Genomic DNA, 25,075 nt, shown 5'->3' on the forward strand with positions numbered 1-25,075 from the left:
TTGTGAAGAACGTAAAGGAAATACAATGTTTATCCACCGTTTTAGCCGCAACTTTTTGACCTTTTAGTGACGAGTCACAGTGACACAGCCATATCCACGCAGCCACTGCTTTGTGACTCAAGACAGGTGCAGGAAGCCCTGTTATAATGGACATGCCAGGCCAGCACATTTGGAAAAAGGGTCACCTACCACCCAGGTGAAGGTCCAGCTCTTCATTGTCGTTGGAGTCTCCCCAGTAGTCTTCAACAGAGTGCAAAGGGTTAGATAAACATAGGAACACACAAGTCAATAATTATACTCAATGTAGGCTGTAGGCTCCTTGGTGTGTGTGTGTGTGTGTGTGTGTGTGTGTGTGTGTGTGTGTGTGTGTGTGTGTGTGTGTGTGTGTCGTGTGTGTGTGTGTGTGTGTGTGTGTGTGTGACGTGTGTGTGTGTGTATACCTGCTTCCCCTCTCAGGGCTTTCTCTACGACCACACCCCTCTCTTCAAGTTGTCTCTGCTTCTCCTCCACCTGCTCCAACTGCCTCTGGATGATCTGTTGGACACACACACACACACACACACACACACACACACACACACACACACACACACACAAACAAACACACACACACACACACACACACACACAAATAAGGTGTGGCCAAGAAAACCTTGTCACAAAAGATATAGCAGTGTTTCCAAATAGGATGGAGTTGTAGCAGCGGTGGTGAAGCAAGCATCGCACGTGCACGCAATTTTTTTTTGCACAATCTTTTTTTATTTCGTTGCAAAGCGCATCCTGCCTAGTCCTTGTCCTGTCTAGTAGGATAAGTCAATAAAATTGTATTTGGCAATAGGGATCTAGTATTCCTATAATATTCCTACAGTACTCCTATAATATTCCTATAGTAATACTATAATATTCCTATAGTAGGCTACTCCTACAACAGGCATGTCCAAAGTCCGGCCCTGTGGCCAATTGTGGCCCGTGGACAGATTTTAAGTGGCCCTCTGCTTGTCTCTCAAAATATACTATATGTGGTCCTCCAGACAGGTTAATCAAGCAAGTTCAATTTGCATTTTTTCCCTTCACCTAACGATGACCGTTCTATCATACAGTTTGTAGAAGAACCCTCAGGTAGGAACAGCACATGCAGAACTAATGTTCTCAGATGGTAAACAAAGTACAATTGTATGTGATTTTTTATTTGATTTTTTTATAACCCATATGCGAGAAGCACCTGCCCCCCCCCCCCCCCCCCCCCGGCATTTTCACATGATCTAATTCAAAAAAGTTTGGACACTCCTGTCCTACAATGTCCCTCCTGTCCCCCGTGCTTCCTACACCTATGCACTGTAATGTGCTGACATGATCAGGTAGGCTAAGCGCAAAGTGTCTTGTTTCTATGCTTTACTCACAGGTGTGTGAAATGGATATGAAGCATCTGTAGCGCAACATAATATCACTAGTTTCTGATACAGAATAAATTAAGGTAAGAGAGTCCTTGAATCAGAGATTCGGCTTACTTGAATATATTTTATATGACTTAATGGTCGAATGCCCCGTGCACAATGGGCGCAGGGAATATATTGTCTTCAAAGAGAAAGAGGTGGTTACAGTGTTTTATAAGATGCACTGATGCATACAGAGCTGACATCATGATAGATACGTTGATACAGGGAGAGGCATAGTTAGGGTGAGTTGTGACACAGACTGGTTACATTGTGTGGGATGAAAACATCAGAGATACTGTAGTGTGGAGACACAGTGGTATAGAACAAGACAGAGGCCAGGGCTTCAATATAGATGAGCTGTTATCCTCGGGAAAGGACGTCAATGACAGATAAAGCCACAATCATGTATGGTGTTCTTCTAAGAAGGATACAATATAGACAGTAGGAGAGTAAGTATGTGTATGAAGATAGGCTACATACGGTAAGTGTGTGTATGTATGTATTTAAATAAATAACTAGAAGCTTTAAGGGGGCATACTAAACTATAGTGTGTGAGTGAGTCTGATAAAATTTTCTTTTCCCCCCAATAAATAAATAAATAAATAAATAAATAAATAAATAAATAAATAAATAAATAAAAATACTGTATAATGCATGCATATTGGGGAAACACTGTAGACCCACCTGGGCTTTGTGCAGTCTCTTGAGTTGCTCTTGTTTGGCCTGCTTGCGCACGGCCCTCTGTACCCGCCGTGTGATTTTGGCATCCAGGTCTTGGTCGTCGGCCTCGCCACCTCTCTGGAACATGGTCTCTGTGGTGCTCAGGCTCGACGCCTCCTTCCCCCCAACCAGGACCCCCAGCACCTCTGTGGGACATGACGACTCCCCATCTGACTCCTCTGAGGGGGTTTTGTCCTTCACCGAGTGCCTCTGCAGGAGCACCAGGACAGCAGTTAACATGTAGCACAGCAACGCACAGGGTCTTTATGCGTTATATCAACTGCAGCGCAGACAGTAATGACAAAGTCATTAGTTCAGTGGGTCCACTCTACCTTCATGGCATACGCTCGTTTAAAAGCCAGAGCATGGGGCACATATGCAGGCTTGGAAAAATAAAGAAGAAAAAGCATCAAACGAACAGAAAAGAGGTAAACGGTCTAAATGAAGACACACCAAGCACAAAACAAAACAAACTCACAAAACTAAGATAGTCAAACATATCTTCTAGGATCAGTTGAAAGAGGAAAGACATCCACAGTCTCTATCCACAGTCTTTATTGTGTTATGCTGTATGTTTTTTTTTTTTTTTTGCATATTATGTAAATTAATTATTGTATTGGAATGCTGTGAAGTGAATTAATTACTTTTTATATTAAATGCTGTCTTTATGTAATTTGTACAAGTAAAATTGTTAATAGTGTATTGTAGCATTTGTTGGACCTGCCAGTCTTGGCATCCTCCCCCCATCCCCCTTCCCCAAGCGCCGCACACCAAGAGGATCACAATGGAAATAAGCCTTTGGCTTTATTGTGGACTTAATCCTCGGCAGATGTGTTAATGTATGTATTGTGGACTTAATCCTCGGCAGATGTGTTAATGTATGTAAACTGTCTTCATTTGAAGCTTTTTTATGTGGATTTTACATTGTGTCAAATAAACTACTACTACTACTACTATCCACAAGTGGTGTTTTTCTCTAGTGTGTGGACTGTATCTACCACTAGTTATACCTGCCGTGCCTCCTGGGTCTCCACCTCCTCCTCCTCCTCCTTTATCGTTACCTTCTGAATATCTGATGCTAGGTCAAACAGTTCCAAACGCAGCTACAAACATCAAAATGGGACAATTAAGCAGAGGCTTTCTCAGCCTGGAAAATGTGACCATGCTAGCACTCTGCATCTTATCCATCATAATCAAAGGTGGATGACACTGACTGGACAAGATCACATGTTTAACTAGAACGACCGCACCGCGGATTTATGCTTCCGCCATTAGTTTATTCTTGAGTCCAAATCGCCATTTGAGGCAAATTGGAAGAAATTCCGCCAAGGCACTCCTGAGATGTTGCGTTACAGAGCTTGGAAATTGGGTGTGTGAGGTCACAGTGACCTTGAACTTTGACCTTTGATAACCAAAATGGAATCAGTTCATCCTTGCGTCCAAGTCGATGTTTGAGCCAAATCAGAAGAAATTCCATCAAGCCGTTCTTGAGATATCGCATTAACGAACTTGGGAATGGCGTTCGTGAGGTCACAGTGACCTTGAACTTTGACCACCAAAATGTAATCAGTTCATCCTTGAGGCCAAGTTAATGGTTGAGGCAAATTTGATGAAATTCCATCAAGGCATTCCTGAGATATGGCATTAACAAGCTTGAAAATGGTGTTGGAGAGGTCATAGTGACCTTGACCTTTGACCACGAAAATCTAATCAGTTCATCATTGCGTCCAAGTCGATGTTTGAGGCAAATTTGATGAAACTCCGTCAAGGCATTCCTGAGATATCGTGTTAACAAGCTTGAAAATGGCGTTCGAGAGGTCACAGTGACCTTGACCTTTGACCTTTGATTACCAAAATCTAATCAGTCCATGCTTGAGTCCAAGTCGATGTTTGAGGCAAATTTGATGAAATTCCATCAAGGCATTCCTGAGATATCGCGTTAACGAGCTTGAAAATGGCGTTCGAGAGGTCACAGTGACCTTGGCCTTTGACTTTTGATCACCAAAATCTAATCAGTTCATCTTTGAGTCCAATTCGATGTTTGAGGCAAATTTGATGAAATTCCGTCAAGGAGTTCCTGAGATATCGCGTTAACAATCTTGAAAATGGCGTTCGAGAGGTCACAGTGACCTTGACCTTTGACCACCAAAATCTAATCAGATCATCCTTGAGTCTAAGTCGATGTTTGAGGCAAATTTTATGAAATTCCGTCAAGGCGTTCCTCAGATATCGCGTTAACGAACATCGGACGTACGTACGTACGTACGTACGTACGGACAACCCGGATCCATAATGCCTCCGGCCTGGCTATCCCCGGCGGGCGGAGGCATAATAAAAGGACACTATTGGTCCCCATATGTGGGTCTAAACCCAAGGGCATCCTCTGGTTCTGAAAAATGAAGCCAATGCGGAAGTTCCTTAAACCTACATTGTTTCGAATGGCCTGCAAAAAGAAGTCCGATTGTATGGATTGTACTTCTCACTTGATGTATGACGTCAGTAAACACTTTCCTAATGAGTTTATGCTCTCAATCACTAGTCAGTCTTCTTCAATACAGCATGATGTTCATTTTAATTATGGTCCCGTTTAGAGTCAAATAGACGATATAGTCGACGAGTATGTTTTGGGGTGTGATTGACAGATTGCCTGTCCAGTGATCCTCACAGCTGGTCGATCACGGACAAATAGCAGGCGATGCTGCGGCGGAGTGCGAAAGCCCTGGTCTCACGCTAGCTGCTTCTGGCTCCAAAAAAAAAAAAGATGGCGACGGTCAAAATGCCAAACTCGACGCTTCAAAACGGGAGTCCGTGAAGCAATGGGTGACGTCACGTCACGGTGGCTACTTCCGTGTTTTTATACGGCCTATAATGGTCTGAGCTCAGTGGTGCAGGGCTTACATTGGCTCTGGGGTTGAGCGAGCATCTCTGCAGCACGGTGGAACAGGCGATCTCCGATTCCTCCGTCCAACTTGGCCGGCCCCTGAACTGGGAATCTAGAAAGAGGAAAATCAAATAAAAATCAATGTTGTATTATCACTGTGTGGTGGTGGTGGTGGTGGTGGTGGTAGTAGTAGGGGTGGAGAGTTGTTGCATGGCCATACCTGTGGCTCTTCTGGGTTTGGTGGCTTCCTTCATCCCCTTCTGTCTAGGGGTTGTACCCCCTGCCTTGCCTGGATGAGACGTCCCGTCCCTCTTCTTTCTGTCCTTCTTGCTCCCAGAGAAGACGGCCTTCCAGAGCGCCCTGGCTCCTCCCCCCTCCTCTGCCTGGGAGTCCCGGAGGCCCTTCAGCTGCATGAAGACGGACCCGCCTTGCGGTGGGGTGAGGGGGGGACGGGGTGGGTTCAGGTCCATGGACCTAGTGTCCTCCCTGCCCTCGTCCTTCTTCTTCCTCTCCGTCTCCACCTCGGGATGCCAGAGGAGCGGCGGCAACTCGGGGTTGACATCCACAAAAGATTCCCCCACGTGGCCGTAGCACATGACCTCGCCCAAACGCCCTCCACCGGCTCCCCGCAGCACCACGGCGGGCTCCAGGGTGACGGAGGCGGACGAGTCGGACGTGGAGCTGCTGTTCACGCCCACGCCGGAGCTGCTGCTTGCCTCCGCCCGTCGCTCCTTCCTCTCCCGTGGCTTCTCGTCCCGCTCCTCCCCGCCTCCGTCCTGGGAGCCGGGCGAGCAGCCAGACGTGGTGGAGAGGGACGAGAAGGCGGAGGAGCTGTCCGTGGTCGGGGCAGCGGAGACAGGAGTGGAGGTGAGGGAGAAGGGAAGGGCGGAGGGGGTGCTGTGGAGGGGCGGAGACCACGCAGGAGCCACGTTTTGAAGCGTGGAAGGCGTGGGTGAGAAGAAGGTGGTGTCGGGGAGGCCGGCCGGGTCATGGGGGTGCGTGTCGGGCGTGGTGCGGCCAGGCTCCGGGGCTTCGGCGGGCATGTGTGTGTTAGTGTTTGAGGAGGAGATCCTCCCAGCCGAGGGGTTGTTCTTGGTAGCGAGAGGAGGATGAGATAACTCCTCTTCTGGAGGAAAAGGGGAGGGGGAAGGTTAGTGAGGAAAGGAGAAATAAAGAAAACAACAAACAAACAAACAAATCAGGAGGTTAAAGGGCCAGTTCATTCCAAAATCAAAAATACATCATTTCCTCTCACGTCTTTTGGTGTGAGTTGCCGAGTTTTGGAGATATTGGCCGTAGAAATGTCTGCCTTCTCTCAAATATAATGGAACTGAATGGCATTCGGCTTATGGTGCTAAAAAAAACACACACATTTGAAAAACTCAACAGCAATGTCTCTTTCCAGAAATCATAACCCGGTTACTCAAGATAATCCACAGACCTTGTTGTAGCTGTAAACTGGCAGCAGCTAGCAACTATCGAGTGTAGTGTGGTCAAAAGATAAGACACGGCAGGAATAAGTCCGGAAGTAGCATGTTGGATCTTCAGGGGAAAAGTGAATGGGGTTTTAGTCAAAAGTCATAAAAGTGATTTTTCACTTTTATGACTTTTACGTTTCAATTTACATTTTTACGTTTCAAAAGCCATAAAAGTGATTCACGTTTGTGAAGATTATCATGCTGAACACAAAATTACCACTCCCATAAACTTTTGTTAACCACAGATGTTATTTTATGCATTTAAGTGAAATCCCCCATTCACTTTTTCCCCGAAGCTCCAACATGTTGGGACTGCCGCCCTCCAGCTACAAAAATACGTCATCCCTGTCGTACTCTATAGTCCCTACTTGAAACTGTTCACAACAAGGTCTGCGGATTATCTTGAGAAACCAGGTCATGATCTCTGGAAAGAGACACCACAAGCCAAGTGCCATCCAGTTCCATTGTATTGGAGAGAAGGCTCTCTACAGCCAGAATCTCCAAAACTCGGCAATTCATACCAAAACGATCTAGGAAAAATATGTATTTTGGATTTGGGGTGAATTGTCCCTTTAACTGTGAGCTTGTAGTAACACAAAACAGAAAACTATTACTGCATGTGTTACTTTGGTGGCTCGACCATCAAGATGAGAGAAAGGAAGCAGTGTAAAAAAAAAAAAAAAAACACACCAATTTAAATAATGAAATATTATGAAAGTTATTAAAGAAAAGATCAAATGAAGAAAAGAAAAGTGTTAAAAGCAGCAAAATGACCATAATCACATGTTTATATGCATGTAGTAGAGTTAGCTTTCTCCCTTGTTTCAACACTACCTGTCTCCTCCTCTAGTAGGAGCCACAGGCCTGAACGGCGCTCCATCTCCCAAGGGCTATACTCCCCTTCTATCAATAGAGAGATACACACCGCACCACAGCACAACACACACACATTACCACAATGCACACTGCTCCAGACCAGACAAGGAAACTGCACAGTTACAGTATGTACAGAAATGTTTGCGATAAGAAGGGAGTAGATAATAGAGAGCCAAAGTCACACCCTCTTCTGGGTTAGGCATACGAACCAAGGGATTTCATCCGCTGTTTATTTTCCCATAGACAAAATCAGGAGAGAGCATAGAACATTTCACTCAGACCAAAACTTAAAAAACAACAACGTTGATTTGTTTTTTTAATTCACTATTATTATACTTTCTTTGGTCGGAGTGGCATTTTCTATAGTCTCCCCTGATTCTAAATATAGCTGAATCACTTGGTTTGACCAAGTAAATCTATTTTTAGAAACATTTTACGAAATGTCTATGGAAAAATAAATGGCGGATGAAATCCCTTGGTTCGTACGCCTACACCGGAAGGGGGCGTGACTTTGGCTCTCTATATGAGGAATCAAAAGCTGTAAAATAGCAGTAAGCGTACCGTCACTAGACTCATTGCCTCCCTCCTCTTCAACCTCTCCATCCTCCTCTTCGTCCTCGTCCTCTCCTCTGAGGCGGGTGTGTAGTTCCAGCGCTTGCCTCCAGGAGGCTCTGGCCCGCTCCGAGGTCACACGCCGCCGGCCCTGCTTCTCCCTCTCCTTCTCCTCCTCCATCTCCGACTCAGAGCTGGAGAAAAGAGATGTTTACTGTCTCCACAACAACCCAATGAGAGGAAGGGGGCGGGGGGGGTTGGGCTGAACAAAGAAAGAGAGACACTGTCCAAATGTCCAGCCTCCAGACTTGTGGCCTGATGTGTTCAATGGCATTGAGGACTACAATAATAAAATGCATTATGGCCTGCACTTCTACAATACATTCTGTGTGTCATGATATGGTTGAATATTATTTCTGGCCTACATGATTCAAGTAACGTTTTAATAAAGTCAATGTTTTACATGTTCATAATACGTTTTTTGTTTTTTGTTTGGCAAGTGGAAAAATGACAACGTCACGTCCGTAATTAATTTTGGGTAATTAAATAAGCGAAGTGTGGTGAAGTCTGCAGCCCAAGCGGACTCTCTGGAAGTCTGCAGAAAGTCAGCTTGAGGGCCCCCTGGTGGAATGGATGAAGTGTGGATTTGGAGCCAGTTAACCAGTGGGCTAGCTCAAGGTTTGACAGGGGAAGTGATACTGAAAGCTGTAGTAGCTCGAATGGCCACTTGAGGCAGGCTGGCTCCAAAAAGAAGTGATTCCCCTTTCACCCCCATGTTAAAATGCCCGACTTTATAACAGGATTAAGCATGTTTACAGCTTGGTTCAAAACACGGTTTTGGTTTATATAGCTAATTTCACCTTTCATAAAAATTATACAGGGAGTGAATTTTTATATAACTCACCCGTTTAGAGTGAAATAGACAATAGAAAAGACTATGCTTTGGGCGTGATTGACAGGTGGCCTATCCAGTGACCTCCAGCTTGCCGATCATGGACCAACAACAGGCGGAGCTGCGGCTCTGGGAAGGCCTGGTCTTGTGCCGTCTCGCGCACAAGGACCCCAAGATGGCGACAGCCACATGCTGACTCTGTCTATATTATGTACAGTCTATGGTCCTGACCTTGATCCCTCAGCGTTTCTCTCCAGCAGACTGAGGTTGTAGTGGGCGAGTGTCTCCTCTGGGATCTCCTCTGTCTCCTCGGGCAGATCGGCGCCCCCTGGTGTCAGGCGGCAGTTCTCCAGCTCGATGCGCTCCGGGGTGCCCCCCCGCACCCTCTTGGTGAGTGCCGCCTCCCGGTCCATCAGCGAAGCCGCTGGGAAGACACATACACACACTAAAGTCCACATTGATTCCTGTTTAAAGGAGCCCATGCCAGTGTGCAACGTGCACCATGAGAGTTGGGCTAACGGGCGGCGGGCTCACCTGATGTTCGGCGGTCCGGTGCAGCGGGTGTGGGAGTTTGGGTGTCAGTGGATGAAGCTCCAGGCACTGACAGTGAACCCTTCACGCGCACACACACACACACACACACACACACACACACACACACACACACACACACACACACACACACACACACACACACACACACACACACACACACACAATTCTCACTGTATAAATCTCAATTTCCTTTATTTTTTATTTTTTTTAATCTTATTTTTAAGGTCAAGTTTGATTATTTATATGGCCGGCGTTCCGACACACACATTTCCAATAAAACAACTTCAGAGAATTTTTCCAGACCTTGATTTGTCTTGAAGAGTTTGTCTGCTGTTCAATATGATTTAAGGCAGCAGACATCTTGCCCCTGGCTGCTAAATACATCACATCACTGTATACGAGGGATCAGCCGAGCAGCATTTTGGTAAACAAACTGCGTTTCCGGGGGGAAACGGCAATGGAACCCTATGGAGCCAGCCTTGAGTGCTCACTCTAGCGCCCCGGCTGTGCGGTGTACAATAAAAAAAATGCAACAGTTCACACAACTTTAACATGACATGCATATATTATACATCAGACTCTTGAGCTAATTCTGCTCTCAATCAGAATGTCAAAAATATAAGTGATGTCATGCATAGTTTTTGAGATATTAATGTTTGTTTGGCACAACTCATACTAGTTAACTAGTTCCGCATTTCTGGGGGATTTGTTGTTGTTGTGACGTCACGCTGATTCGTCCTATTGATGAAGACTGTTCTTCACAGCGACATCAGAATATGTGAGATGATTGGCAGGGATCCTAGATGCTGTCCATTTTAAAATGACATATTTTTCCATTTTTCCTATTTCTTGACTGGAAGTGATTCTGGTGGGTGTATTTGATATAATGTATGCAGACAGCAGCTGGGTAATAAGAGCATCCCTCTATCTGAACATTATTCTTCACGTCAACAAAAACTGTGGACTCAAAGTGGCTCTACAACAACATCAAAGCTAGAATTATGTGTGTATCGGACCTGAACCACAACATTTTCAATACATTTTTTCAAATTCCATATCAAGCATATATATCCATCACAAGCATATCTCAAAGGATTTTTATCAGAGAAGGCACCTAACTAGATCTGACATTTAATATCTTGTTTTAATTTGATTTGATCTGTAGTATTTTATTTTGTGTTTTATTTTACTGTTGTCCGAGTATTGACTTGAATGTTGCTCTTCTCCTCGTTTCTTATTTTCATTTAATTCCTGTTTCACATTGTTCCATTGCTTTTTTCATTGTCATTCATTGAAGTATTCTGCTTTTATTCTAACTGCCAAAAGCACTTTGCAAACTCTGTTGGAAGTATATGGATGCGACCAACAGTCTACTTATCATGTGTTGAAATGTATGGTAGTATGTTTATATTACCCCACAATTGTTACGATTCTATTTGATGGCTTTCAATATTGTATTTCATTCTTTTTATTCCTATTGTTTTATTATTTCTACCATTCTGCATTGCTTATTTTTATATTCTAGTCTCTAGTGGCATGCATATTGCATTTACCTTCTCCCTGTTGTATCGTATTACTTTTGCTGCTGCACCAAGCTAATTTCCAAACCAAGGTTCAACTTTTCTTTTCCTTTCTTTTTAATATATTTTTCAGCCCATATTCTATGTTTCGTTCTTCATGCTATGTCCTATAGCTTTTGCTTCTGTATTAATTAATGAAGTTTCATCTTACACAAAGTCATGGTTATACATAAGACATGCAGGGGGCGTAGTGGAGGGTAAACATACATGAAGGCAGAGAGTTCACTCACCTACTGTATTTTCAGATCACCTGTATCAATCAATGATACAGGTACAAACAAGGTGGCCAAACTACTCACCTTGGATAGTTTACCCACCTCTGTATTTACCACTACACCCCTGAACACATGCATGTATAAACCTGTATTTCGAAGCCCTAGAAAAAAAGAGTTTCTTACTATTGAGGTCCGCTGAGAGACAGTAGTGTCGGATGAGATGCTGAGCGCCGGTCTCTTCCTCTGGGTAGGAGCGCTGAGGCGCAGGTCATAGTGCTGCGGGCAGTAAAACCTCCCTGCAACAGAACAACCAACCCTTTAGAGCCTCAGTGTAGAGACACAACATCAACCCAAACGTGACCAGCTAAGAGACATGTTTATGCAGGATGACAGCTTGTGGAATAAGAGTTTTTACCTACGGTCTGTCCAGCAAAGAATAAATGCCCTGTGCTATAAACAGTGACATGTAACTTTTTAAGATGAGAAGAAGATGGATATAGCTTACGATCTGATGCCTCCATGAGGGAGAGTTGCTGTGTGAAAGTACAGGTAAACACAGATCCCAGGTCAGTTTAGAAGTAGTAGCGAGGCCAGTCGGCGGGCCTTGTATAAATACCCCAGATGCAAACATGTTCTCCCGCCTCAGGTTTTGAACGGCCGTCATGTGACAGCTCGCTTCTGACTGGCTTCTGAGTTTGAATATGATCCAGGAGAGGTGTGGGCACCTCCCTCCAGCCCTCGGCTGGGAGAGAGGGGTGCAAAACAGCGCATCCTTCAAAGACACAAGATGGCCTTTGTGGCTGTCTGATGCACGTAAACACAGACGCAGATAGTGTTGCTCTCTAAGGCCCCTTTCAGTACGACATTCAACACACCAATTGTGTGTGTGCGTGCGTGCGTGTGTGTGCGTGCGCGCGTGGTAGGGATGATATAGATACTGTATGGATATATAGAAGAAGACAAACCCGTCTTTCATTGTCACACGACACCCGTTGAACCCGTTAAAGATGAACTTTTGGTGGCAGCCCTCAATATGCCTTGAGCACATCACTTTTCAAACTGAACCCCCCCCCCCCCCTGCTCTCCTCACACCTCACAGTCTGCTCTCCTCACACCTCACAGTCTGCTCTCCTCACACCTCACAGTCTGCTCTCCTCACACCTCACAGTCTGCTCTCCTCACACCTCACAGTCTGCTCTCCTCACACCTCACAGTCTGCTCTCCTCACACCTCACAGTCTGCTCTCCTCACACCTCACAGTCTCCTCTCCTCACACCTCACAGTCTGCTCTCCTCACACCTCACAGTCTGCTCTCCTCACACCTCAGTCTGCTCTCCTCACACCTCACAGTCTGCACTCCTCACACCTCACAGTCTGCTCTCCTCACACCTCACAGTCTGCTCTCCTCTCACCTCACAGTCTGCTCTCCTCACACCTCACAGTCTGCTCTCCTCACACCTCACAGTCTGCTCTCCTCACACCTCACAGTCTGCTCTCCTCACACCTCACAGTCTGCTCTCCTCTCACCTCACAGTCTGCTCTCCTCACACCTCACAGTCTGCTCTCCTCACACCTCACAGTCTGCTCTCCTCACACCTCACAGTCTGCTCTCCTCACACCTCAGTCTGCTCTCCTCACACCTCACAGTCTGCACTCCTCACACCTCACAGTCTGCTCTCCTCACACCTCACAGTCTGCTCTCCTCTCACCTCACAGTCTGCTCTCCTCACACCTCACAGTCTGCTCTCCTCACACCTCACAGTCTGCTCTCCTCACACCTCACAGTCTGCTCTCCTCACACCTCACAGTCTGCTCTCCTCTCACCTCACAGTCTGCTCTCCTCACACCTCACAGTCTGCTCTCCTCACACCTCACAGTCTGCTCTCCTCACACCTCACAGTCTGCTCTCCTCACACCTCAGTCTGCTCTCCTCACACCTCACAGTCTCCTCTCCTCACACCTCACAGTCTGCTCTCCTCACACCTCACAGTCTGCTCTCCTCACACCTCAGTCTGCTCTCCTCACACCTCACAGTCTGCACTCCTCACACCTCACAGTCTGCTCTCCTCACACCTCACAGTCTGCTCTCCTCACACCTCATAGTCTGCTCTCCTCACACCTCACAGTCTGCTCTCCCCACACCTCACAGTCTGCTCTCCTCACACCTCACAGTCTGCTCTGCTCACACCTCAGTCTCCCCTCCTCACACCTCACAGTCTGCTCTCCTCACACCTCACAGTCTGCTCTCCTCACACTTCACAGTCTGCTCTCCTCACACCTCACAGTCTCCTCTCCTCACACCTCACAGTCTGCTCTCCTCACACCTCACAGTCTGCACTCCTCACACCTCACAGTCTGCTCTCCTCACACCTCACAGTCTGCTCTCCTCACACCTCACAGTCTGCTCTCCTCACACCTCACAGTCTGCTCTCTTCACACCTCACAGTCTGCTCTCCTCACACCTCACAGTCTGCCATGCTCACACCTCACAGTCTCCTCTCCTCACACCTCACAGTCTCCTCTCCTCTCACCTCACAGTCTGCTCTCCTCACACCTCACAGTCTGCTCTCCTCACACCTCACAGTCTGCTCTCCTCACACCTCACAGTCTGCCCTCCTCACACCTCACAGTCTGCTCTGCTCACACCTCACAGTCTGCCCTGCTGGCTGGGCTCACCGTTGAGGCCGTCGTAGGCGTAGGACGCCGGACGGAGGGCGCTGCAGCAGTCAGCACACTGGAAGCAGCTGCGGTGGAAGAACAGGCCCTCTGCACTCAGCCTCTCCATCACATACACACGCTTACCGCAGAAGAAACACACGTCGCTGGCACCTGCAAACAGCGAGCGCACGGCCTAGGCATGTGCAGAGAGAGAAGAGAGAGAATCCATCAGAAGACTGTTGAGACATCAGAAGATAAGATAAGAAAGAGAATTCTGTTTTGCCGTCATGTTCGGTTTTAAGTTTTGAGTAGGGCCATATGAAATCCGTTTTGTTTTCCATTTAAATTTTAATTTAGGGGTTAGGATCGATTGTTGTGTATTTTATACACACACACAAACACGCGCGCACACGCGCACACACACACATATCATGACCTGGCTCTTGCAGACAGCCTCTTCGACACATTTCTCAAAGTGACAAACAAGTTGTGAGGTGACGATGTAAGCGTCCTACGCAAGACCGAACCCCCTCTCAAAACACCCCAATCAAAAACGGCATGATTTCTCCAGGACAATTTTACAATTACGAAATCCTTTAGGGTACTCCAATAATTAGGTCTACTTGTGATTTTGGTAATTAGGCCTACTTTTTTCAATTCCAGCCAATATGGACAATCCTGCAATATTCCATGTTTTACAGTTTGATTCTATTTTTATTATGAAATTCCATGGTTCGGTTGTTTTTTTTCTGCATTGGGGAAATCATATGGCCCTATTTGAGTATGTGAGTGTGATTGATAGTGTTAATTCCAAGTTAGTTATTATCTGAGTTCCCTTGCAATACAGTCAATAGCATACGTAAGACACGTATGGTGTCGTCAATGTCAAGAAAGTGAGGGGTGAATCCAACCATCCCTTACCGATTCCCTCCTGTCAGGAGTGGGCTTAGCGTCCTCCTGACTTTGAAGCTGATTGGTTATTTGCTCAGCCAAAGAGCTTACTCCCCCACTGTACATCTGAATGAACTGCTATCAACGGCAGGAAAAGAAACACACAAGACACACAGACACACAAGACACACAGACAGACAGACAAACAGGTAAAGACAATAACTAGGGATGCACAATGATATTAGCACGTCATCAGTATTAGGCTTTTTAATGAAATATCAGCATCGGCCCAAAACAAACATTTCTGCTGATATGACAGGACGATAAAATAACGCTTAAATGACGCTAATCCTAACCCATGCAGAGCATCATCTAAGCTTGTTTAAGTAGGATGAATCTTGCAGTTTTGCTTGAAAGAAAATGTTCCATAAAAATATGGCATCTTTTACATAACCTAAGTTTAAATAGTTTTGCCCAGTGAATGTGTACATTTTGGAAAAGCATTGTATTTATGTCTGCATCTGCCAGTTCATCATTCTGATGAAGGTCGTCGCCATGACCGAAACGCAAGTAAACTTAATAAAGTGTGCGGACTCTACTTTCTTCTTCTTACTGATCATCTGTTGTCCTATGCCTGCAATGCTGAGTCCTGCCAGTGGGCCATCACGATAAGAATAGCATAGTAATGTCTTAATTCCACACTACAGGAGAGAGTTGATGTTCTCTGAAATTAGTTGTAAAAAATGTGCGCATATTATCGGTAACGGCATCGGCAATCGGCCAAAAGAGTTGGAAAATATCGGCATCTTGGATATTGGCCACACACACAAAATAATCCAATATTGTGCATCCCTCTAACAGACAACAAGTTCAGCAACCAAACACACACAAACACACATTGATACAGTTTCATACAATATAGACAGTTGTAGAAAGATAATAGCTAAATGCACAGAACGAGACAGCCACAGAGACGACTGCTGACTCAGTTGTTGATAGGCCCGGGGTGTATGTTAACCTATTTAATTTCTTTCTAAACTCAAGAAGGCAATATACAAACTCTCAATAGAAACTATTCACTGGCCTTCTGTAGCGACGAGGTGCTGATATGTTGATATTGTGTATGATATTCAGCTGCCGCATCATCACATGCCGCATGGCCTGAAGAGTTACAGAAATATACACTAGAAAAGCACACGCACACGCACACGCACACACACACACACACACACACACACACACACACACACACACACACACACACACACACACACACACACACACACACACACACACACACAGCACCAGTCTGGTCCTCTGTGACTCCAGCACATCATGCAACCCTTGCTGATAAGTGAACATCAAAGCCTTTGAGCAGGGCCTCACCCCCCAGGAACTCTGTAGGCTCTTCTCAAAGAACCATGGTCCATTGTTAAAGAAAGCAAGAAAGGACTCCAAATGTGTTCAAGTGAGAGAATGACTTGATTTAAATGATGGATTCTGTGAGCCTTCTTTCCATCTGATACCAGGCAAAGAATAAAAATGAAAAAGAAAAAAACAAGCTAAACAAAACATTCAATATTCATCTATCTAAAGGGTGAGGCTGAGAGATTCATCTATCTAAAGGCTGAAGCTGAGAGATTCATCTATCTAAAGGATGAAGCTGAGAGATTCATCTATCTAAAGGTGAAGCTGAGAGATTCAGCTATCTAAAGGATGAAGCTGAGAGATTAATCTATCTAAAGGTGAAGCTGAGAGATTCATCTATCTAAAGGGTGAAGCTGAGAGATTCATCTATCTAAAGGTGAAGCTGAGAGATTCATCTATCTAAAGGCTGAAGCTGAGAGATTCATCTATCTAAAGGATGAAGCTGAGAGATTCATCTATCTAAAGGATGAAGCTGAGAGATTCATCTATCTAAAGGTGAAGCTGAGAGATTCATCTATCTAAAGGATGAAGCTGAGAGATTCATCTATCTAAAGGTGAAGCTGAGAGATTAATCTATCTAAAGGGTGAAGCTGAGAGATTCATCTATCTAAAGGTGAAGCTGAGAGATTCATCTATCTAAAGGCTGAAGCTGAGAGATTCATCTATCTAAAGGCTGAAGCTGAGAGATTCATCTAGCTAAAGGTGAAGCTGAGAGATTCATCTAGCTAAAGGTGAAGCTGAGAGATTCATCTATCTAAAGGTGAAGCTGAGAGATTCATCTATCTAAAGGTGAAGCTGAGAGATTCATCTATCTAAAGGTGAAGCTGAGAGATTCATCTATCTAAAGGATGAAGCTGAGAGATTCATCTATCTAAAGGTGAAGCTGAGAGATTCATCTAGCTAAAGGATGAAGCTGAGAGATTCATCTATCTAAAGGTGAAGCTGAGAGATTCATCTAGCTAAAGGTGAAGCTGAGAGATTCATCTATCTAAAGGCTGAAGCTGAGAGATTCATCTAGCTAAAGGGTGAAGCTGAGAGATTCATCTATCTAAAGGCTGAAGCTGAGAGGACATACTTGGATCTAAGATTCCTCTGGGAGTCTATGGGACAGCTAGAATGCAGTGTTGTAGTCGAGTCCGACTCGACTTGAGTGCGAGTCCTGGAGTCTAGACACATTTTCAGGACTCGTGACTTGGACTCGAGCACTGATGACTCAGACTAAGTTGGACTTGGACTTGAACATTCTTGCATTCGGATTCAGAAGTTGGAGACTTGGACTTGTTAATTGATAAAATATTAATACTGTGACATTATTCAATTGTGTGCAAGAGCAGGGACGTGTGTTCCACCTACATGTGGATTCACGCTCATGTTCAGTAACTCCGGACTCAGATGGGGGACTTGACTCAGACTCTTCTTTGGTGACTCGGACTTGGACTAGAGACATAGTGACTTGGCTACAACACTGTTTTTTTCCAGTCCTGTGGGTATGCATACCTGCTCCCGCCTACTAGGAAGAGTGTGGGACCTGATCTTCTCTCTGAAACGAAAGCTCATCTGCTCCTGTTGCTGGGTGCGCTTTTTCTAAAGAAAAGTCCCCGGAGGGAGGTCAGAGACAGCATTGTGTGGATATGGAAGGCAAAAAAAAACACTGAAACATTACGATTGGGTTTGATGCTATGTCCGTTTGTCTGAGGGGAACTCCAACTGGTCGTAATGTTTTACTTTTATGACATGAAAATGGACAAACTTAAAGATAGCTGCACATGGCATGTTTTAACTGTCTGTGCTGATCTGTCTGCCTGTAGGCTACATGGTTTGTTTTAACATGCATGATGCCTATCGCTTTGGCCTGCCTCATGTTGTATTTACTCCTATGTTTTTTTATTTGCTTGTGTGTTTTATTGTTGGTGTTTGTTTTTAATGGCTAAGTTCTGGCCAAGGGACAACGGTTGAAAATTAGCCGTTTGGCTAACACTGGCATGTTTACAGTGATGTTAATTAATGTGCACTGTCCCTTAATTAAATAAATAAATAAATAAATAAATAAATAAATACATAAATAAATACATAAATACATAAATACATACATACATATTGACTATCGGCAATCCAGAAATATTGATACCAGCCTTCAAAAATCAGTGGAAGCCTGGAGGGAACTAACTGCTAACGACTCAAACTTCACATAGTGAAAGCAAAGGAGGGTGCAGCTATTGGTCTATTTCAGTGTTTCCCAAATAAAAGGCTGGGTCAGGATCCACAGGTGGGTCGCAGGAGAGTTTATTTGGGTCACCAAATCAATTAGCAGAATTTCTTCCTTCGTCTTTTATTTAAAATGTGTGTATATTATTGTTTTGAGACATAAAAACAATTACATAGCCTGTTAAATCTGTCTAAATGCATTTATTCCATCTCATTTATAAAGTATTGAACATCATGATATGTTTTCAATAGCCTAATAGGCTATTGATGCATAAAACGAAGTTGTGATTTATCAAACGTCCCGTATTTACGAAATGGCTGGTTTACCTATTCGAGATCATATAAAGTTATGTGGAAATGGCAAAATAACAATATTTATGGATATTTATTTATATTTATTGAATTGGGTCGCGAATGGTTTGTCATTTTAAGAAAGTGGGCCCCCAGAAAAAAAGGTTTGGGAAACACTGATCTATGGAATGTTAAGGCAGGGATGGAGGCTATGCTGTTTACCGCTCTCCATGAGGAGGCTTGGTCAGGAGTCTCCGGAGCTGGCTGGGCCTGTGGCTCTGCACGTGCTGAGGGGGTAGGAAGGCTGGTGAAGGAGGCCCCCTGGTGGTCAACATAGGGTCCCAGGGTGAGCAGCTTCTACACTGAGTAGTAACTTAAAACCTTTACTGCACAGAGCTTTGCACTGGAGAGACAACTGCACCTGAGCTAAGTACAGTAGTAGTATGCTATTGATCCAAAGGTGGTTAACCCTAATAACCTGATACCAAATTACCAATGAAGCAAGACATCCCGCATGGCATCCAATCAGAGTGTCTCCCCCCCCTGATTTTTTATCCCATTTTTATCCCCTGTTAGTGCTCATTTTAATTTATTTATCCTGGTTGCTGCTCCACCCTCTGCCAATCTGGGGAGAGCCGAAACTGGCTCCATGCTTCCTCCGAGACATGGGCAGTAGCCAGCCGCTTCTTTTCACCTGAGAGGGGAAGCTTCACCGGTAGGACATAGCACGTGGGAGGATCACGCTATTCCAACGTGTTCCCCTCCCTCCGAACAGGCGCCCCTAACGACCAGAGGAGGCACCACATCAGCGACCAGGATATTGCATGTTTTGGTGTGGGGTTCCTATATGAAGGAAACCCCCAGGGGGCACGGGGAGAACATGCAAACTCCACACAGAAAGGCCCTTTTGACGACCCCACCCGGGCAGTGGGCACTCAAGGACATGCGGACGGGCACGCACTCCTTCAGCGCTCACAGCATCCCAGGTGGGAATCGAACCCAGGACCTTCTAGCTGTGAGGCGACAGCGCTTACCACTGCACCACCGTGCCCCTACTTCTGTTAAATTGTTAAATGGCACTTTTACAAACCATGAATGTCCCCGTGCTAATTGTTTCTTTTCCTTCATCTGCCAGTTTGAATCGTGAAAAACTCACCTGTCTGCGTAAAACCCACCTGTCTGCGTAAAACCCACCTGTCTGCGTAAAACTCACCTGTCTGCGTAAAACTCACCTGTCTGCGTAAAACTCACCTGTCTGCGTAATGCTGCTGCAGCTGAAGACGAGGGGCTTTGGCAGGATGAAGAGCTCTCGGCTAACTTTGCCTGGAGCTGATTGGCCATCAGACGCACTCTGGAGCGACTGGATCCGCCCACAAATCCCTCCTCACTGGCCCGGCTGTCATTGGTGTCCTCCTGCTTGAAAAGTAAAGTCGTGAGATTTTTAGAACGACGAGGTATATTGGGGGTATATTTACTGAGATCAAAAGTCTTCACAAAAGAAAACCTACCAAACCCATCACAAAAAAATGGTTATAATGGGTTTCAATGGAGGATTGTCCCACAATGGTCTAAATCAGGGGTGTCACCAACCTTTTTGAGACTGAGAGCTACCTGAAGGTACGGTAAGGTCATGTGGAGGGCTACCTGTTTGATATCATATTCCCAAATAATTGGCTCGGTTTACCTTTAAATAATGAATATTGTGTATTTAATCGGCAGGAGACTCAGCTATGTTTTCAAAGTGACAAGTTTAATCGTTTCCCTGTTAATCGTTTCTCTGTTAATCGTAACAATTATTCTGCTTCAACATTTGAAATTCAAACAATATCACATTTGTCACATTTTTAAGAGTTTAAAGTTCCAGAATAAACTCCCGCACACTGTCTCCACATGCAATCAAAAGTTTAATAAGAATAACGTTTCGGTCGTGAGACCTTCATCAGAGTTTAAAGTTAAAATTCCTGAACTCCCTTTTTGGTGTTTCGAAAAAGAACATCTGTTAACACATTTGTCTGTAATGGCCTAATATGTCCACCAGCTGCGTTACGCTTCCATGCAGCTGCCTGAAGAGACCCATACCACCGGGATCTGACGAAAAATAGAACAGGTGCGTATTCTTTCCGTACCGCATGTATTGCCCATCTACAATATTAACATGGACGTGATTCTGTTCCGGCAGTTTTACTGCATCCACATGGAGCCATAACGCATCTGGTGTACATTGGGTTTGAAGGTGACAACGGGGGCATACAGCAACCCTCAATGTTAAAGTAGTCCGGAGGTAGAGCAGGTCGTTCACCGACCACAAGGTTGGTGGTTCGATCCCCGGCTCCTCCAGTCCGCATGTCGAAGTGTCCTTGGGCAAGACACTGAACCCCAAATTGCTCCCGATGGCTGTGCAGGCACCCTGCGTGGCAGCTTGCCACCTTCGGTGTGTGAATGGGTGAATGTAGGCACATTGTAAAGCGCTTTGGATAAAAGCGCTATATAAATGCAGTCCATTTACCAGTCCATCCATTTAGTTCTTTTCTAACATTCATGCAGGTGTCATTGAGGGTGCCCGGCCTGCAGGCAGCCATGTTGGCTACCACTGGTCTAAATGCTGTTAAAGGAACACTCCGCCCATTTTCAACCAGCTTTGTATCATTAGAACATCAGTAGTATATCAGAAAACTGTAAACGGTTTTGAAGTCTGTCATTTAATTTGACAGTTATTGAGTGTTAAAGTGTGGACCAGTGACATCACTGGTCCACACTAACTAAAATTAATAACTCATTAACTCAAATCTACTCTCAATAACTGTCAAACTATTCATCGTTCATCTAATTTGACAGTTATTGAGAGTTGATTTGAGTTAATGAGTTATTAATTTGAGTTAGTGTGGACCAGTGATGTCACTGGTCCACACTTTAACACTCAATAACTGTCAAATTAAATGACAGACTTCAAAACAGTTTACAGTTTTCTGATATACTACTGATGTTCTAATGATACAAAGCTGGTTGAAAATGGGCGGAGTGTTCCTTTAAGGCTTTCCCACCTTGCAAGAATACAATTGTGGGGGAAACGTTGAATGCTTAACGTTTTGGATTCTTTTTGGTAGGAAAATAGTCAACGATGAATAATGTCCATCTGCTCTCAGCAGCTTCAATCTGAAAAGATCAGCATCAGCCTTCAAAGCCTATGTTGATGTAACTTTAGTTCCAAAGCTAAGTTAAGCCTAGCCCTAAACACGTGTACTCACCTCCTGCTCATCTTGGCACAGTCGACTAGTCTTCCTTCTTTTACCCAATGCATCTTTCTGCTCCTACAGTTGGGAGATAGAGTCGAGCATATCAGAAACACATATTCATGTTGATACAAATACAGAAACCTAGGGCTGGGCGATATGGACCAAAAAAGCACATTTGGGTATGTTTAGGCTGAATGGCGATAGACAATATATATTTCTGTATTGTCTACATAGTGCGCTAAATGTTCAGTTGTAAGTCAAAGTCACATGTGAGATGGAGGGCTGGCCAATAATATAACAATATTTTTGACCTCGATATCGATATTACGACAATATTGCAGGGATGACTTTTGGTGCTTTCACAAAATATTTACACAATTAGATTTTTGATAAATAATAATCCGTAATGTGGATATAATGACTATGTGGGTAAAGGCAAATAATACAAAAGCGAGAACAGTCTGGTAAGTTAACAGTTGAAAATGACATAACTTGACTGTAAGGCACACTTATGCATATCATGATATAACGATATCCAAAATCTAAGACAATATCTAGTCTCATATCAAATATATTGATATTATATTGACATATTTAATAAAATATATTTGATATTGCCCAACCCTAACCCCACCGTGGGTACCTTGGGGTTACGTTTGCGGGATGGACTGTGGCCCAGCCTGCTGAGGAGGGAGGCAGGGGCAATCAGAGCTGCTCTCCCATCTGCACCCTGAGACAGAGACCCTGGACGAAGGACAAAGAGATATGAGAGATATTACCTTTCATGTTTGATCTAATAGCTGGAAGAACCGGCTACTGATTCTGCTTCGGCATCTCACCACTAGATGGCGGAGTGTCTTTGAGGAGCTGGTAGAACTGGCTGAGGTACATGACAATGGAGAGAGAGTCTGGTTGACCCACAGATGACATTTCCTCCACCGTCATTAAAGGAGAAATCCCAAACTCGCGCTCCGCCACCTCAAACCCCAGCCGGGTGTTCTCCTCCACCTCCGCCTCGTCCAGGGAGTCAAAGTCACTTTGGGGGGATGTAATCACATAGGCTTGTGGTTAGGGTTAGGAAGGGGGAGGCAGTAATCACATAGGGTTGTTGTGGTTAGGGTTAGGAAGGGGGAGGCAGTAATCACATAGGGTTGTTGTGGTTAGGGTTAGGAAGGGGGAGGCAGTAATCACATAGGGTTGTTGTGGTTAGGGTTAGGAAGGGGGAGGCAGTAATCACATAGGGTTGTTGTGGTTAGGGTTAGGAAGGGGGAGGCAGTAATCACATAGGGTTGTTGTGGTTAGGGTTAGGAAGGGGGAGGCAGTAATCACATAGGGTTGTTGTGGTTAGGGTTAGGAAGGGGGAGGCAGTAATCACACAGGGTTGTTGTGGTTAGGGTTAGGAAGGGGGAGGCAGTAATCACATAGGGTTGTTGTGGTTAGGGTTAGGAAGGGGGAGGCAGTAATCACATAGGGTTGTTGTGGTTAGGGTTAGGAAGGGGGAGGCAGTAATCACATAGGGTTGTTGTGGTTAGGGTTAGGAAGGGGGAGGCAGTAATCACATAGGGTTGTTGTGGTTAGGGTTAGGAAGGGGGAGGCAGTAATCACATAGGGTTGTTGTGGTTAGGGTTAGGAAGGGGGAGGCAGTAATCACATAGGGTTGTTGTGGTTAGGGTTAGGAAGGGGGAGGCAGTAATCACATAGGGTTGTTGTGGTTAGGGTTAGGAAGGGGGAGGCAGTAATCACATAGGGTTGTTGTGGTTAGGGTTAGGAAGGGGGAGGCAGTAATCACATAGGGTTGTTGTGGTTAGGGTTAGGAAGGGGGAGGCAGTAATCACATAGGGTTGTGGTTGGGGTTGAGCAGAGTACTCTGAAAAAGAGTTTTTATAGTTAGTTGAGTTCATTCACTCAACTCGAGTGAATGAACGAATAAGGCGAATATCGGGTCAATCACACCGCAAAATTTAATTTAACTCATCTCACTAGCGGAATACATGTGCAGTGTATTGGGCGGTGCAGCCATTGTTAGCTCACTCACTCCCTCACTCCCTCACTCACACACACACACACACACACACACACACACACACACACACACACACACACACACACACACACACACACACACACACACACACAGAGACTTTGCATTCTTATTATAGTTCTGATTCTAATACACACAATCACTGGCCATTTAGTCAGGCCTTGCTCATCACAGAGTTGGCATGCAGCCTCTCCTCTCTCTCCCCAGAGGGTTTTCATAGTCCACTTCACTGGCTGATTCCAACTCCGCTCAGCGGTGCTCCTCCACTCAGGTGAGCTCCATCAGTAGCAAACGCATGGAGCTCTCCATGGTGCTGAACCTGTGTTGACTCAATTTGTCCACTAATTAGCCATTTCGCCCATTTAGTCGGCCCTAATTACCTAATTCAAAAATCCAGCTCTGTTAGGTCACCCTCAGGGGTGCTCTTTACACTTCCTGAAGGATTCAGCGCAATCACACCTAAAATGGCATAGCTGTGGCCGAACACAAGTTGCTCACTCACTCACACACAGACACTTTGCAGATCTTATTATAGGATTTGCGCAGCCATGGGCAAAATGGCGTCTGTTTCTTTGTATGTAATCTCACCACGCAAATTTGTGAAATCGCACTTGATGTGTGCCCAGTTAGGGCAGAGATATACTTAACTACACGTTTGCATGCCCCTGATGGCTGCCTATCCTGCGTCTGTTTGGAGCGTACGTGTAGCATTAATTTGGATAGGACGTGCTCCAAACGCAGGATATGCACGCGAACACATAGCCAAAAGCAAGTTAAGCTAATCCTAATTCTAACATTAACCATGAACCCAAGCACTAATCCTAAATTAACCCCTTGAAGAAGTAAGGAACAGCAAAATGTTCTCACTTTGGTAGTACGAGAACACACACACACACACACACAACAGTTGTTTTACATGAGATGGGGCCGGTAGTGGTGGATAAGGGCACACAGAGCAAGGCCACTCTTCCAAGAAGTGGTCAGGTCATCGACAGCAACCCCACGGTATCCCTGTGTCTCCTCCTGGCACCACTTCAACAGCTTATTGGAGCGAGAGAAGGACTCTGGTGGAGACAGCAGAGCAGGATATGGAGCACAGCGGTCTGTCCAATCACACTAGTGGTGCCATGTCACAAAATGGCT

At 45.1% G+C, this 25,075-nt stretch overlaps 1 protein-coding gene across 1 annotated transcript in view; it reads right to left on the reverse strand.

Moving 5' to 3' along the window:
• The window catches only part of mical3b (microtubule associated monooxygenase, calponin and LIM domain containing 3b), a gene marked incomplete at both ends in the record, with an annotated part of 33,933 nt that overhangs the window by 2,400 nt on the left and 6,458 nt on the right, over window positions 1-25,075 (reverse strand). Inside the window, 19 exons of the mRNA XM_083661583.1 lie at window positions 190-240; window positions 441-534; window positions 2,121-2,366; window positions 3,167-3,259; window positions 5,055-5,149; window positions 5,258-6,163; window positions 7,350-7,418; window positions 7,953-8,137; window positions 9,067-9,259; window positions 9,370-9,448; window positions 11,369-11,481; window positions 13,862-14,036; window positions 17,660-17,746; window positions 18,881-18,979; window positions 19,910-20,071; window positions 21,904-21,966; window positions 22,535-22,635; window positions 22,731-22,927; window positions 24,849-25,048. Coding sequence (XP_083517709.1) covers window positions 190-240; window positions 441-534; window positions 2,121-2,366; window positions 3,167-3,259; window positions 5,055-5,149; window positions 5,258-6,163; window positions 7,350-7,418; window positions 7,953-8,137; window positions 9,067-9,259; window positions 9,370-9,448; window positions 11,369-11,481; window positions 13,862-14,036; window positions 17,660-17,746; window positions 18,881-18,979; window positions 19,910-20,071; window positions 21,904-21,966; window positions 22,535-22,635; window positions 22,731-22,927; window positions 24,849-25,048 — 3,208 coding nt within the window. The remainder of the gene's footprint in view (window positions 1-189; window positions 241-440; window positions 535-2,120; window positions 2,367-3,166; window positions 3,260-5,054; window positions 5,150-5,257; window positions 6,164-7,349; window positions 7,419-7,952; window positions 8,138-9,066; window positions 9,260-9,369; window positions 9,449-11,368; window positions 11,482-13,861; window positions 14,037-17,659; window positions 17,747-18,880; window positions 18,980-19,909; window positions 20,072-21,903; window positions 21,967-22,534; window positions 22,636-22,730; window positions 22,928-24,848; window positions 25,049-25,075) is intronic.

The sequence above is a fragment of the Poromitra crassiceps genome (genome assembly GCF_964638095.1).
Source record: "Poromitra crassiceps genome assembly, chromosome: 2".
NCBI lineage: Eukaryota > Metazoa > Chordata > Actinopteri > Beryciformes > Melamphaidae > Poromitra > Poromitra crassiceps.